Source organism: Zalophus californianus, chromosome 2, assembly GCF_009762305.2.
Source record: "Zalophus californianus isolate mZalCal1 chromosome 2, mZalCal1.pri.v2, whole genome shotgun sequence".
Taxonomy (NCBI): Eukaryota; Metazoa; Chordata; class Mammalia; order Carnivora; family Otariidae; genus Zalophus; species Zalophus californianus.
The window spans coordinates 85020628-85037462 of record NC_045596.1 but is presented as its reverse complement, the minus strand read 5'-3'; the positions used below and the strand labels follow the sequence as shown (position 1 = coordinate 85037462).

Genomic DNA, 16835 nt, shown 5'->3' with positions numbered 1-16835 from the left:
CAATTAAGTATGATGTTAATTGTAGATTTTTCATCAATGCACTTTATCAGGTTGAAAAAGTTCCTTTATATTCCCAGTGTGTGGAGAGTTTTTATTCTGAAAAGCTTTTGGATTTTAGACAATTATTTTCTGCCTCTGTTAATATGACCACATGGTCTTTGTTCTTTATCCTATTACTATGGTATATTATATTAACTGATTTTCAGATCAACCTTGAATTTCTGAAATAATTTCCACTTTTCCGTGATGGATAATACTTTTTGTATGTTCCTGAAATAATTAACATATTATATTATATAAGTTTTGCATACACAACATAATAATTTGATTTGTATATATTATAAAATTATCACCACAATAAGTCTAGCTAACATACATCACCACACAGCTACAATTTTTTTCTTGTGATGAGTACTTTTAAGATCTATTCACTTAGCAACTTTCAACTATACAATACAGTATAAACTATAGCAGCCATGCTGTACACTACATTCCCATGACAGGTCATATTTTTTCATTAAATGTTTAAGCAGATTCATCACTGAAATAATTTGAACCTGATTTTTCTTTGTGGGAATATTTTCGATTTCTGATTTTATATCTGTATTTGTTGTATATAAATTCAGATTTTCTATTTTTGCTGAGTCAATTTCAGTCTTTTGTTTCCTTTTAGGAATTCTTCAATTTTACTTAAGTTTTCTAATTGGTTAGCATATTGTTGTTCAGAAAAGCATGGAAGGGTTATGGCCTACAAAGAAGAAAAGTTATTAAAATAAAATTATATTTATAGTTGTGTTGTAAGAGGACAAAAAAAGCAACTCTTACAAAGAAATGAATAGATACCTTTCATTTTCTCAGTGTATATCATGTGTGAACTGAGTGATCACCGTCTAAATAGTAGCCTCATGTTACTTTCTACCCACATATTGTGCTTTGTTTTTCTTCATAATATTTACTATTATCTATTTTGTTTACTACTATATTCATAACATCTAGGATAATGACTACATATATTTGGCACTCAATACATATTTCCTGCATGACTGAGTGAATGGAAAAAATTTTTAAAATTGTTTTCCTAACATTGAATAATTTGAGCACAAATTACCTTAAAAAGATATAATGAAAACATAATTAGAAAGAAAATAAGATATGAAAAAGCTTTCATTTTCCATCTTTATAATCCAAGTTTAAAAGCTATTACCTGTTTTCCTCCATTTGCACAGTTAAAGAAACCTTTACATCATCACAACTTAAATACCCAAAGATTTAGAAATCCTCCTGCTTTATGCGTGTCATCATCTCTACGAGTTTAAAGATAATCTAGTGGATTTGCTACACACCACTATTTATTTCAGAAAGGAGTTTGATATGGTGTAGATCCACATTAGACAAAATTGATTCCTAGTATACACAAAGAATTTTTAAAATCTCCAAATGTAACACTGAATATTTCCATTTAATCATTGAATCACTGAGCATTAGATGTCCTTATTGAAGTTGCATAGAAATTTCATTACTCCCTATATAGAAAATTGTTTCAGATGGAGAGATTTAGAAGAGAAATACCTATACTGTTGCTACCCTTATGGGATTGGTTTGTGTTGAAGAGCTAGGGACAATATCAAAAGATGTTTTTTCAATCCTTAGATTAGAATTTGGACATAAACGTGTTTCTCTTTCTTGCCAATCACAAGTTCTAAGAACCATGTTAAATTGTTTTGTTTGTTTTTGTCTCAAACTTACCACTTTAGCTGTTTTGTTTTTGTTTTTGTCCTAAGTGTTAATTTCGTCTTATTCAACATAGTTAGGAATGTTTTAGATTGAGTGTCTACTGTGCCCGACATTAGCTAAGTCTCTTCGAATATACTGTGTTATTTAATGTTATTTTAACCTTATAATCATACTCTGTATTGTTTATTATTCCCATTTAGCAAAGTTAAGAAAGCTATTCCTTTAAAAATTGTATACATGCTGAAGTTTCCACTTGTAATCAATTATTCACTCCATCCAAATATTCAACAACCATAGAAGTATTCAAGTATTCAACATCCAAATATGTAATAACCATTTGCAGTCACTATGAAACTATCGTGTCGACTACTGTAGATACTTTGTTAGGTGCTACAGAACACTGAGAAGAATAAATCAGTAATTCCAATGAGCTAAAATCAAAATATGAGCATAAGCCTGTTGGAGCCCTGAGAAAGTTAAAAACTAACTCTGGACAGAGAGAAGGGAAGGAATCCACGGTGATCATTCTGTAACCTGAGTGGAAACTGAAGGATGCCTAAAAGTTTAGCAGCTGTAGAACTTTAAAGTAAGGTATGAGCAAGAAAAATCATTCCAGCAAAGAAACTACCAGGTGAGAAACATGAAATTATTAAAGGCTATGTGAGCTGGACAATTTCCATGTCTCAGTTCAGATTTACTCTCTACTTAGTCTACTCCATTTTTCTGCCCCTTCCCCACCAGGCTGACCATAGCTGTGGACTTAATGCATCTATAGGGTCCCTTGCTCTCTGGTCTCTTCTTGGCTTTGCCTAATGGGAGACACTTGGAGGAAATGGGAGGAAGAGAGAAGAGCAACTTTGGGTTGTATTTACTAACATTCCTTCCATTCAGGATTGCTGCAAATTGGCTAAGCCCCCAACATATCTCTTGTCACGTACTCCTCCCCCAAGGGTTCATCTCCTCACTTCAGATTATAGCATTCTTTCATCCTTCAGACCTGGCCAGGGGGGACACCCACTCCTCCCACTCCTTGCTATTGCTAATCCTAGGAATGTTCATTTCAAGTTGATTTCCTATTACACCTTTGTAAAATGGGGTTTGTAAATGGCTTATCTATTTAACTTTATAAATGACCTCTTTATTAAACTCTCTAGTTTTCCCATGCCAGTGTGCCATCTGTTTCTCCTGGAGCTCTGACTGATACAATGTAGTAAGTTTGAGTGAAAGGTAAGATATTTAGTACCACTGTAGTAAAGGGTGTGCAGAATTGCAGTTAATCCTGTCAAAAGTGAAGAGACAGTGAAATAATTTAGAAAAATAACTTTAAAGACATTGTGAAGAAAGAGTAGCATCAGGGAAACCCATTATGGTGATGTTCCAATAGTTCAGGAATTGAGAGCTGAAAGGGAGGACAGAATAGATTTGGTGGTGTCAGAAGCTGAATTGATAAGGTTTATGATTGTGCAAAGGAAATGAGAAAAATAAAGGGGTTCAGAGTAACTCATATGTACATATGAATAATACAATGAGCACACTCAAAAAGTATTCATTTTCCAAAAGTGTAAAACCTATTATTGAAACATAAACATATTTTCATATATACATAGTAATATTCATGGTTTTTTTTCTGAAGTCATTCACACCGTCAAAGAGTAGATATAAAATGTTTCCATCCAGGGGCGCCTGGGTGGCTGAGTTGTTAAGCATCTGCCTTCGGCTCAGGTCATGATCAGGCCCCCGCATTGGGCTCCCTGCTCAGCGGGAAGCCTGCTTCTCCCTCTGCCGCTCCCCCTGCTTGTGTTCCCTCTCCCGCTGTGTCTCTCTCTGTCAAATAAATAAAACCTTTAAAAAAAAATGTTTCCATCCACTCTTATAATCTCTTAATGTTGCTGTTAGTTAAGAAAAATGTCTGCCAAAACTATTGACTTGTAGTGCTAATTATAATATGTAGCTTTTACTTAATCAATGCATATAAAAGTCATAAAAAGAGAAGTCAATTATAAGGGGAAGCTAATAGAGGGGAAGTGAATTTTGGCTCAATACTATTTGATATATGAGTCATACTTGCAAATTACACAAAGTACTCTGCAAATTACACAAAGTAATAAGTTACTTCACTCAGTTGTCCCAATAATCTGCTTCCTGTTGTAATTTTGATGACGAGGGCCTGGAACTATAATTAGTTTTCTGACAACCTCCCTCTGATGAAAATTAGGATCTCAAAGTTGTGTGGGAGACTACTTTTATCTATTTCAACAATTCACCTTACGTTTATAATCCTTTAATTCACTCAATAAATGGTGACTCATTTTATTCCTGATTCCTGAGTGCCTCAACAACAGAGAGAGAGAGAGAGAAGAGAAGAGAGACTTATTACCACTGGAGACAATCTATTGTCCCCTAGGGAGTTGTGATTCATCTTTCTCCAGAAACTGTAGTCTGAGCTCTACCTCCTATAGTGATCTCAAACTGCTCTACTATCTACACTACAGCTCCTTATACATTTGACTAAAGCTAGCAAGTGTCCTGAGTCTTCTCTTCTTAAGAAATTTCACTTCCTTTATCCGTGGATTATAATTTGACATGTCTATTGCTCCCACCTGGGAGTTTCTTTAGCCCTTACTCGAATTCCTCCACTTTGGGGCAACCTTTTGAATTGTCTTTTCATCTAAAAACTCTTTTCCTTATAAAATGAAATTAAACTGGATTGAATATCTTTTCTTATTGTTCTGAAAAGGGGTTTTGTATGCATTTTAGGAAGCATATTACCTTATAGTATAAATAGAATATCATGTATAATTATACTATACACAATTACGTATTGTGTTTTGTGTTATCTCCATAAAATACTGAATACTAAAAATATTTATAGGTCAATTTCAACTTCAAATTTTTTTAAAGATTTTATTTATTTTTTTGACAGAGAGAGAGACACAGCAAGAAAGGGAACACAAGCAGGGGGAGTGGGAGAGGGAGAAGCAGGCTTCCCGCTGAGCAGGGAGCCTGATGTGGGGCTTGATCCCAGGACCCCGGGGCGATGACCTGAGCCGAAGGCAGACACTTAACGACTGAGCCACCCAGGCGCCCCAACTTCAGATATATTTTAATGAAGGCATTGCTTCCAGGAAAATAATTTGCCAAGAGTTCAAAAGTATTTTCAAGAGGAATTAGTTTCTTAGCAAAGAAACTAATTAACTTTTTAGTACATGATTGATAACATAAAGGTGACTTTGTGAAAGCAGTACTTTCGAAGTGACATATAGAAGTGGTGATGTATGTTCCCATTATTTTTCTGAACCAATATAGAAATGACACAAAATGTTAGTAAATTGGACTTTAAAAAAAGTGATTTAGAGTTTTATAGTATCTCATGGATGAAATAACCTATTATGTTCTGATTTTTGAATTATTTATCATCAGAGGTAGTATAAATAACATTAGAGAATCGTTAGCAGTAAGTTTTATATTGTCAATTTAGAAAACCACTTCTAAATTCGTGTCTGAAATTTTGAGAAATTGTTTTACGTCATACTCACTAATGAGGTAGCATTTTGTTATAACTCATTTTGTAATTACTACAAATGGAATTTAAAGATTAAATGATTTATATATAAAGCTCTTAGAATAGCATCTGGTACAGGTGTTAGCAATTATTGCTTTTATTGTCAAAAAAGAAAATCTAAATATATATTGGATATATAATATCAGTGAAGTCATGATTAATACCTACATCTTCAGCCTCATTTGACACCTCTGCTTTTACCTCTTCTGTGCTGTAGCGAAGCTAGCTTTTTTAGTTCCTCAAATACCTCATGCTTTCTCTAACCTCAGGACTTGCTATTACTTTCTCTTCCAAATCCACCTTCATTCTAATTAACTCCTATTTATCATTCTAAACTGATGTTTCTTCCTCAGGGAAGCCATGCCTATTAATATCTCTACCATCATTTCAACCTATACCCCAGACTGAGTCAAATTGCTTGTTTTATGCTTTATAATTACTAGTACATGTCTTCATAACATCATGGTGTACATAAGGGAGACAATTTTATTTTGCAGACTTCCCAAAGGATTATGTTAGACAGATTAGCCTATTGACAGTACCCCAGGGAACTGGGTTAAACTTCTCAAGGCACTGTACATGAGAGGGTCACCCATGGTATGTGGAGAGTTTTTTTTAAATTACAGAATATAAAGTGAGTATAACAAAGAGAGAAAGTTGAGTTTAGAATCAGGACGAAGAGTGCCAGTATATTCTCCCCTGCCAAACTCCTAAATCCAATAAAATTTTGAAATCTGAAATGCTTTATATAATTGGATTTGTTGTGGAAATCATCAGTACAATTTCACAGCCAGCTTCACAATGGGTGAGATGAATGTATTTCATACAGATTCAAAAACAGAAACAGAGGGTACCAAATAGGACAGATTGGATTTCACTTAGAAATCATGGGGGAGGGTGCTGAACTTGCGCAGGCCATCACAATAAAGCGCCAAGGAAAGTTTAACTAAATATCACAGAGGCAATGTTTCCTAAGCAACATTTAGGTAGTAATTTCTTAACATATTTTGTGACTATCTGAATAATGTATTTCTTCTGCATTAGACTCTGAACTCCACAAGAGTAGGAACTATTATCTATTTCATTTACCAATATGGCCAAAGATTGTAATACAATCTTGAAAAAAAGCATTCAAGAAATAGTTGAAAACAAATAGCTGATATTCAGTTAATAAATGAATAGATAGACCTAATTGCCAAATTTAAATTGAAAGTATATACAGTGAGGGTATTTTACTATTCGGAAACTTTATTTTTTAAATATAATCTCCCTCAAATGCCTGTTTATAAATTTTATTTATAAAAATCAAAAAACTTGGGATGCCTGAGTGGCTCAGTCCGTTAAGTGTCTGCCTTCGGCTCAGGTCATGATCCCGGGGTCCTGGGATTGAGCCCTGCGTCGGGCTCCTTGCTCAGCCGGGAGCCTGCTTCTCCCTCTGCCTGATGCTCCCCCTGCTTGTGTGCTCTCTCTCTGACAAATAAATAAATGAAATCTTTTTAAAAATTTGATTAAGTAGTGATTTGTTTCTCGCTTGATAATATTTTAAAGTTCCTATTATATGTGTACATGTATTTGAATGTATGTATATATGTTCATTTCAATAAATACTTGTTCCTTTCAAAATTCACTAAGACAATGTAACAGATTCACTGGCTCACTCTTGCTTCTTTAAAACACTTATGAAAAAGCACAAAATAAAATTTGTCTACAAAATGCAATTTCAGAAAAGATTATATTTCTCTCTAGTGACTTCTCAAAGCAGAAAATGCCTTAACACCAAAGGTCAGAAGTTGAAATTTTATGTGTCATGAACACCTATTGCAACTAATTTTTACTTTGCGCAGACAATAGCTAGATAGCATTTTATATATGGGCTCTACAGACTAAGACTTTGTCTACTGTGGCCAGAAGCAAATTGGAAAACAGCCAGACCCATGTCATTTCAGGCAAATATTCTTTGCATTGTTAATATAATCAAGTACCCGTCTGAAGAGTGCACTCTGTCTTCATACCAAAATTTTAAAATTTGCAGAAGCATAAAAAGATCCAGAAACAGAGCTTAATAAAAATGTTAACAAAAAGAAGAATTATACCAGACAGATATCAAGAATTGCAAAATGGAAAAGGCTTACTTATTGAAAAAGTTATGTCAAAATATTCTATTTTAGACATCAGAAGGACCAGAAAAGACCCTTCAATTATATCAGAAAAAAGTAAGTTGTAAAGGAATTCATTAGAATGAAAAGGAAAATTGATAAAATATGGCATTAAAAATATGAGCTTTCAATGGATGCTTCTAAAAATTTCAGACTCAAAAGATAATAAAAAGTGACTTTAAACTTGTTTAAGTGATATGGTAATTGGAAGAGTGAAGAATCCAATCTTAGCTGTTACATATGAAATAATCAGACCAAGGAGACTAACATATTTGAGAATCTGTTTAGTGAGGGAAAAATGGTAGCGAGAAGCTCAGACAAAAACCTAGCAACAGCTAATGTGATCACATCAAAGATACGAATTTCTCGAAAGGAGAAATAAAAGTACTGACAATCATTTAGGTGATAATATAACTCAGATTAGACCATTTCTTCTCAGGGTCCAGAGGATATTCATGTGGATGAGCCCAAGGATCCTTTTATTTTTTATGCCTACTTTCGAGCAAATTATTATTGCTGGAGAGAGTCACAGAATAGGAAATATTGATGCCACAGTGAATTCTTAATTACCAATTTCAAATCGGTCTTGTCAGCAGTGCCTGGCAATGGTACCTACTTCTTTGGCCAACTGGCTCTCCCTTTCTACAATGTTTCAACATTCCTTTATTTTCCTCAGACCATTAACATAATTCAATCTCCAGGTAACACCCTACTCCAAGCAGCAATCCTCTCATCGAAACAAAAACATAGCCAAGTCACTTACTCCCCTGCTTCCATTCTTCTCCTTCCTTCAGTCCATTCTCCATACTAAAATCTGATTATTCTCCTCTGATTGATTACCTCACCCTACTTGCCACAGGACAAGAGACCTAGAACCTGCTGTACAACCCCATCTCTAACCACTTCCCCCGTTCACTTTCTGTGTTTCTGTTACAGTAGTCTTTAATTACTTAAGTGCCCAATGCTTCCCCCACCCTTACCCATAGCTCTGGTTTCCTGGGGCTGTTGTAACAAAGTAACACAAATGGAGTGACTTAAAACAACAGATTTTTACAGTCTTAACAGTCCTGGAAGCTTGAAGTCTGAAATCAAGGGGTTGACAAAGGCCAAGCTCCCTCAGAAACCTGTAAGGAAACCCTTCCTTGCCTCCTCCTAGCTTTTTGTGGTTTGCTGGCAGTCTTTGGCACTCCTTGGCTTTTATTTATTTTTGTTAATTTAATTCAATTAGCCAACATCATTAGTTTTTTGGGGTTTTGTTTTGTTTTGTTTTGTTTTTTATTATGTTATGTTAATCACCATACATTGCATCATTAGTTTTTGTTGTAGTGTTCAGTGATTCATTAGTTGTGTATAATACCCAGTGCTCATCACATCACATGTCCTTCTTAATGCCCATCACCCAGTTACCCCATCCCCCCACCCACCTCCCCTTCCGTAACCCTCCCTCTGTTTCCAGAGTCAAGAGCTTCTCATGGTTTGTCTCCCCTTCTGATTTCTTTAGATGCATCATTCAGTCCTCCATCTTCGTATGGCATTCTCCATGTTTCTCTCTGTTCCCAAATTTCTCCTTTAAATCAGTCATATGGATTAGGGCCCACACTAACGACCTCATTTTGACTCAGTTGCCTTTATAAAAACTCGATTTCCAACTAGGGTCACATTCTGTGATACGGAGCTTTAGGACTTAAACATATCTTTTTTAGAGACACACAATTCAACCAATAAAATCCCATTAACACAGGAGTTTTTCCCATGTCCTTTGCTCTTCTACAAATCTTCTGGCACTCCTTATTCTTCTGCCGCCTTGCCTAATCACCTTTCCAAACTTCAAGCCAGAATGACTTTTCTTAGGGAAGACTGAGTCACAATCTAAATATGTTTTTCCCAGTAAATGCATTCACATGGCTATATGTTGCTTGCCTTTGTAACAATTGTCATATTTGTAATTTTATGTTTACATTATTTGATTAGTATCTGTCTACTCCACTGGACTGTGAGCTCTGTGAAGGTCATTTCTCCTCAGTGTTGTATCACTGTAGTGTTTAGCATACCACAGTAGGCATTCAATAAATGTTTGGTTGGATGAATAATGGACCAAACCAGAAATGATAAAAATGTCAGCTGGAAGTTCCTAAATTTCTATTTTCACTAAAGTGCTGGTTAACGAGAATATAAATTGATTGTTTTCATATAATTCGTATGAGACGATATTCTCCCTGTCAGGAAATAATTTCTGTAAATATAGAGTAAGTCACCGAAACAATCAATAAGCAACTTGCACCTTTTTTTGAATTATTTGAGTTGTAGTAACTGTGGAAAATTCTAACCCTGCTCATGTCACTCAAATTCTCTTTTTAGTCTCAAAAAATCAACTGTCTAAACATCCAAACTGCAGTCACATACTTCCAGGGCAAGCAAAAAAGCCAAAGATTATAACAGAGTTGGGGAATATTCAGTTCAGTACAACAAAATTTATTGGTAAGTGCCGTGCTTGGCTCTAGAAACGTCCATTAAGCAACAAGTCAATATAATGAGAGAAATGCTGTGGTGAATCGTAATCAGCAGCAGTGGAAACAGAAATGCCCAACGACAAATATTACCTATCTATGCTTGACTTCTGTCATTAACATCGCACATGAATGCTTTTGGATTCCGAGGCAAAATGTGATTCTTTGGATGGCGTCTACCTTATATATTTTTCTTTCTCTTCCATGATTCCTTACATGAGCAGTCATATTCAAAGCCACAGTCTAAACATACGGACTTTGAAGACTGGCAGAACTGGTTTAGAATTCTAAGCCCTTACCATCTGGGTCATTTTGAACAATTTGCTTAATGTCTTCAAGCTTCAATTTTCTGTAAAATAGAGATAATAATATTATTTGGTTGACTAGATTGTTCTGGATATTAAATATATATAGCGTATATAATAAATTTCTTGCTTATGGTTGGCAATCAGCAAGATTGTTGCTATTATTCACCAACATAAGCACAAGAGGTACGTTTTCAGTTTTACACATACGCATTTTATTTTCTTGTGTGGTTTACTTAATTTTCTGAAACTATGGTACTGTTTTTATGATTTTTTTTTCATACCTAACATTCACTTATACCTATTAGCTGTCATACATAATAAACTAAGGATAGGGCGCCTGGGTGGCTCAGATGGTTAAGCGTCTGCCTTCGGTTCAGGTCATGATCCCAAGGTCCTGGGATCGAGTCCCGCATCGGGCTCCCTGCTCCTTGGGAGCCTGCTTCTCTCTCTCTCCCTCTCTCTCTCCCTCTGTCTCTCATGAATAAATAAATAAAATCTTTAAAAAAATAAAAAATAAAAAAATGAAATATTTGGGGTTTAAGTAACACTCATTCTTTGATTAAATTGACTAAATTAAAGCCTCTGGAAATTTTGCATAAATCAAAATATATTTGAAAAACACAAAATGGTCAACAGTAAAATAATTTAAATAATGTTTTATTGATAGAAGTGCAGAAATATAATTGATTTTATGTATAATTTGTAATTAACTTTCTGCTCTATTAGCCAGAATTTGGCAATTAGACATATTATCCAATTTAAAACTTTAACTGATTCTCCCAGACATGGCTACTATTTTACCAAGTGAAATAGCTTGACTTTTGTTACCATATTCAAAGAGTTTCCAATTTCCTAGAAAGTTGCACTACAAAAACCATATGTTAAGTGTGTTTTTAAGAGTCTCAAATATATTTTTCTTATAACTATTATGTTATACAGAGTTACATAGATACTGTGTATCTGAACCATCTGATACTGTACTGAACCATGAATTCAATTTTAGAGGTAACAGCAAGGCACAGCCTCAGTCAAACTTGACTTATTCATTATTATCTGAATCCTGAACTTGTATCTTGATGTTTTTAAATGAAGTTGTTAATGATATCTTTATAGGGGTTCCTCATCTTTGTCCATCATATCCATATTAGTTCTCTAGAATTTTCTTTCAAACAGGTAAACATACAGAAGAAAAATGGAGGTCTTGAGGTACAGAACTCATATTTTTAAGCACTTACTACACACTTTTCCAATTCCATTCAGCAGACATTTATGAATTCTGATAATGTGCTAGGCACAGCACCAAATAATCAATACCTTTCACTTACATTATTTCTATTAATCTTGACTTCACCCCCTACGAGGTGGGTGTTCTTATTTCTATTTTTAAAATAATGAAGCTGAGATTCAAAAAGGTTAAATAAGTGACAGAATAGGATTTGAAACTTAATCTGCCTGATTCCTAAGACTATGATGTGATTATCATTCTATGCTGCCTCTACCTAAGCAAAATCCTCATTAACTTGCTTACCAGAGAGATAACTCCTTTGAATCTCCATTTTTAACTCTGTAGCAAGAGATTCAACAAAATGGTTTTGTTTGTTTTTATATAGGTATATGGCCATTATTGACCCCTTGAAACCCAGACTGTCTGCCACAGCAACCAAGATCGTCATTGGAAGTATTTGGATTCTAGCATTCCTACTTGCCTTCCCTCAGTGTCTTTACTCCAAAATTAAAGTCATGCCAGGCCGTACTCTTTGCTACGTGCAATGGCCAGAAGGTCCCAAACAACATTTCACGTAAGTTAATTCTCTATTGTGGTTTTCAGTTCAATTTATTGAACACTTGAGAAACTACAGGTTGGGAGAAACAATTAAGCAAATAAGATATAAGCATTTCCTCCCAAGGGTTCACACATTACTTGGGAAAATAGACATATTAAAATATTGTAATACATGGAGTGCCTGGCTGGCTCAGTGGGTAGAGCAACTCTTTATCTCAGGGTTGTGAGTTCGAGCCCCATATTGAGTGTAGAGATTACTTAAAACTAAAATCTTTTTTAAAAAAAAGGTTTAAAATACTACAATATGATATGATCAATAAATTTTATAAGTTACAAAGGTTTCTAATAGGAAAAATTTGATGACATTTATATGGGGTAGAGCTAGAGAGTTTCCTGGAGGAGGTGATAAGATCCCTGGAGATGAAAGCATTACACAAACGAAAGCAGGGTTATTATTGATTGAGAAAAGAATGAGAAAAGAAGAACTGAAGCCCAAAGGTGTTGACTGCCCTTTTAAAATCCTGGCCAGGGAAAGGCAGTTCTAGTAGGCTCTTAGTTGTGTTCCTTTCTTTTAGCATTAAAGAAACATAAACACTAGGTTAGAATGGAAATACGAATTCTATACGATAGAATTTGGTATTTCATATTTTGGGCCCATCTTTTAAAAAGAAAAAAAAACATAACTGGGCAACTGTTTGCATTTTTTAAAGATTTATTTATTTGAGACAAAGAGAGAGCGAGAGAGAGAGAGAGACTGGGGGAGGGGCGGAGGGAGAGGGAGAGAGAATCCCAAGCAGACTCGGTGCTCCCAAGCATGGGGCTCGATTCCAGGACCCTGAGATCACGACCTGAGCCGAAGTCAAGAGTTGGCAGCTTAACTGACTGAGCCTCCCAGATGCCCTTGTTTGCATTTTTTCTTGTGATCATTTAAATTTTAATTCAGTAAAATCTTATGTAGTGTCCTATTTTTCCCTTTAACAATAACAAGTAATACAAATATAATGGTCATCTTTTAAAGCAGCTGTTTTATCAAACTGGTCTATACCCAATGTCCAGATTTTTTTAAGTTTTTATTTTAATTCCAGTTAGTGAACATGCAGTATAATGTTAGTTTCAGCTGTACAAAATGGTGGTTCAACATTTCCATATAATACGCGGTGCTCATCACAAGTATACTCCTCAGTCCCCATCACTTATTTAATCCATCCCTCCACCACCCTTCCCTCTGGTGACCATCAGTTTGTTCTCTATAGTTAATAGTCTGTTTCTTAATTTGTTTCTCTCTCTTTTTCTTTTCCTTGCTCATTTGTTTCTTAAATTCCACATATGAGTGTAATCATATGGTATTTGTCTTTCTCTGAGTGCCCAGAGTCCAGATTTTTAAATAAAAATGTTAAGAAATATTTACTGAAGGAAAAGAAGGCAGCGGTTATTAAACCGAGTACTGTTATTCTGATATTAATAAATCTTAGCTGTATAACAAAATAAAAGTAACCATGATAATAAAATTCAATTATTTTTTGCCTGAATTCCTTCCCACTGATGGTAATTCAATATTTAATAAGCTATCAGGAAACGGGAAGGCAAGGAGATTTAAGATTCTCTTTACAAAGAAACAGATATTGAGATGACTAGTGTTCCAAATTCTTTAATTACTTTAAAGCCTTCCTAAGACAGTGGAAATTACGCAAAACTTCTACAAATTCTAATTGTGTGGTTATATTATCAGTTGCCCTCCTATTCCTCCCCAACTGCATCCTTATAATTTTGACTGAAAGCTATGAAGTCCTAGAATTTAGTTTGCTAAATAGTATCATGACACTGGTGTGACTAAAACATCTGAATGTTATTTACCAAATTAATAATGCTATCAGATGTGTCATGACATTGGAAAAATGCATGAAAATGTCATTACCTGATTTTCTTAAATTACAGTCATATAGCTTGTGGATCCAAAATTGGCTTAGAGTATCCAGTTACATTTTTTATTCAGATAAAAAACAATTTATTTCAAATATGACTGTTGTTGCAGAGATATATAGAATAATTTTACATATGAGAAAATATCAGTCAGTTGATTCGTTTAGTTGGCCTTACCTCTTTCTCTCTGATGATAAATTTAATTAGATTAACTGAACAATTACCAAGCAGAGAAATGGCATTCATCCTGAACCTCTAGGCAGGGAGAACAGGGATGGTTTAAATCAGCACTGCAATGCCCCTATAGTTTTTGCATGTGAATCAGAGATTGACCAAGATCAACTGGCAGCATTTGGATGCCTGTAGTAGACAATAACATGATATCTTGATGGATTTGGGAAATGAGGACTTGGAGCAAATGTGGAAGTAATCTTTGGAATTTTCCATTATTATTTAAAAGGGAATGAATTCAGAGTTCCACATATTGCATCTCAATATGCTCTTCAGCATTTTTTTTTCATCTCTTGCAGTTACCATATTATTGTCATTATACTGGTGTACTGCTTCCCACTGCTCGTCATGGGTGTCACATACACCATTGTTGGAATTACTCTCTGGGGAGGAGAGATCCCAGGAGATACCTGTGACAAGTATCATGAGCAGCTAAAGGCTAAAAGAAAGGTACTGTTCCATTATCATTTTACCTAGCATTTGTGTTAGTGGCCCATCAGAGAGGGGAAAACCTAGTCATGGCATTTTAATATAATACAATGGGATGTTTTACTCTTATTTTTTTTATCATGTTTTCACTCTCTCTATCAATTTTTTCTTTTAATTTCTTCATGTCTTCTATAAGCACTGTCTATGTACAGTATCAGTCTGGAATACAGTCGGTTTCTTACAGCAGGACTTGCACTACTTTTTGCAGAGTGCTCTCAATTACTCCACCTGAAACTTCTGAAATTTCAGTTGAAGTCCCAGTGATTATGTTTCTGCAGCTATAGCTACCTTTGTCCTTTATTGAACAGAATGCCTCTGATGTCCTCTAATCTTCCAGCAGCTTCTTTTACCCCAGGAATCTCTCCTAGTAGGTGCTATAATTTCCAAATATCCATCCACCCATCCCTCTCCCCCTACACAGGCCTCCCCTACGCCCCCAGCCCCATGTGGTTTCTAGCCAGCCATCATGCAAGCCTGGTGAAGAGATGCGGGCTGCACCAATGCTCTTCTATGACTTAGTGGGTGGCAAGAAAAAGCTTATTTTTGAACAATTCACATGAAACAAAAAGCTTCTAAAAATTATTATATTGACATTTTATTAGGATTTCTTTAATGAAGATTTCTTTTCTATCATCATATGACTCAAGTGAGATTTTTAAAAAATCTGTGGAGTTGAAAAGAATCCTAGAGTCATCTATTCCGTCTTCCTCTCTCCAGTCGATGTGTTCCTGATACAAATCAGAGAGGTTTTCCCAAAGATGAAAGAGTCATACTGATTAGGCCAATTATTATTTATTCCATTTGCGATTCATTTATTTATGTAGAACTACTCCTTACTACATGGACACTTCCCTTGAAAAAACACTCAACAATTTAAAAACCACTTACCTACAAATTCTCACTTAACAAAGATCAATCACATTTTAAAATCTGATGTAGCAAATTGATTCCATTTTAGTACTGTTATGCTTTTCCTGTTATCATTAAATAATGGAAGATAAGATTTATGTTCAGTTCACATTTTATCATGGTCTCTAGTATTTGAAAACAAAAAGTAGCATGAACTTCTGCACATTAATTTAGTCATTTCAGCCTATAATATGGATAAAGTTATAGACTTATTTCTCTTTCAAAGAAACTTACCTTAAAAATGAAGTGCACAATTAAACTATGCCTTTAGCACAAAACAACAACAAAAAACCCTAAATCTAGAAGAACATCAATAACACACATCTTAAATGAACAGTTTCTCTTTCTACTTTGTGGTTTCAGCTCATTTTCCAACATCTTGCTCATATTTCAGAATACTTTTGAGAATCATATTTTTTATAGCTATGTTTTAGGGGTTATCACATTAAATAACTGATAGCTATTTCAGAATAATGTCTGTGTCTATAGTACCCACTTAGTTTCCCATCTTTTATTTCTTTCTTTTGGTTTAGGCATCTCTTTTTTTTTTTTTTACATTTTTTTCTTGTTCACTCCTAAACAAATTAAAATAAGCCCAGTAATTGTTGATGATTGTTCTCTTTTTCTCATATGCATGTAATATTGTCTAGCAAGAAATGAAAAGTTAATGTGAGTGCTCCGTTTTATTTTTTATTTGAGTCCCAGAGGGAAGAGAAGCAAGAGGGAATATTTTTGTCTTTGCCCATCTATAACTGATGAGAACAAGGCATAAATATTTACTTTTTATTTCATTACTCTACAATTCCAAAGTATAAATACCAATTCAAACTGAGAGAGTGACCCTTCTAGAACATTTCAAAAAAGTAAGACATTTAGAAGTTCCAGTCCATATTTCTGTCATACTGTGTTCTGGGCTAAAATAAGACAAAATGACATCCATGACATGGACTTCTCATAATAAATCACCTTGCCCTTGGATTTCTTTCGCAGGCACATATTAGAATGATCATCGGTATCTCAGAAGTAACACTCATTTTGTCTAAAACTTTTAAATTTCAAAATAGAGCTGGCTTTTCTCCTAATTTCTTTATTTGAACCTAAAATTAAAATATTGTCTGATATGGTCTGGGATACAGTTATTTATCTAGTAATCATCTGTTTTTTATATTTTAATATGACAACTTAGGTTTAAGATGTAAATCCTACTCTGGATGAGCACTTTAATTTTTTATATTT

At 34.7% G+C, this 16835-nt stretch overlaps 1 protein-coding gene across 1 annotated transcript in view; it reads left to right on the top strand.

Annotated features, from left to right (window-relative positions):
• The window catches only part of TACR3 (tachykinin receptor 3), a 74161-nt gene that overhangs the window by 24456 nt on the left and 32870 nt on the right, over positions 1 to 16835 (top strand). Inside the window, exons 2-3 of the mRNA XM_027599647.1 lie at positions 11878 to 12066; positions 14501 to 14651. Coding sequence (XP_027455448.1) covers positions 11878 to 12066; positions 14501 to 14651 — 340 coding nt within the window. The remainder of the gene's footprint in view (positions 1 to 11877; positions 12067 to 14500; positions 14652 to 16835) is intronic.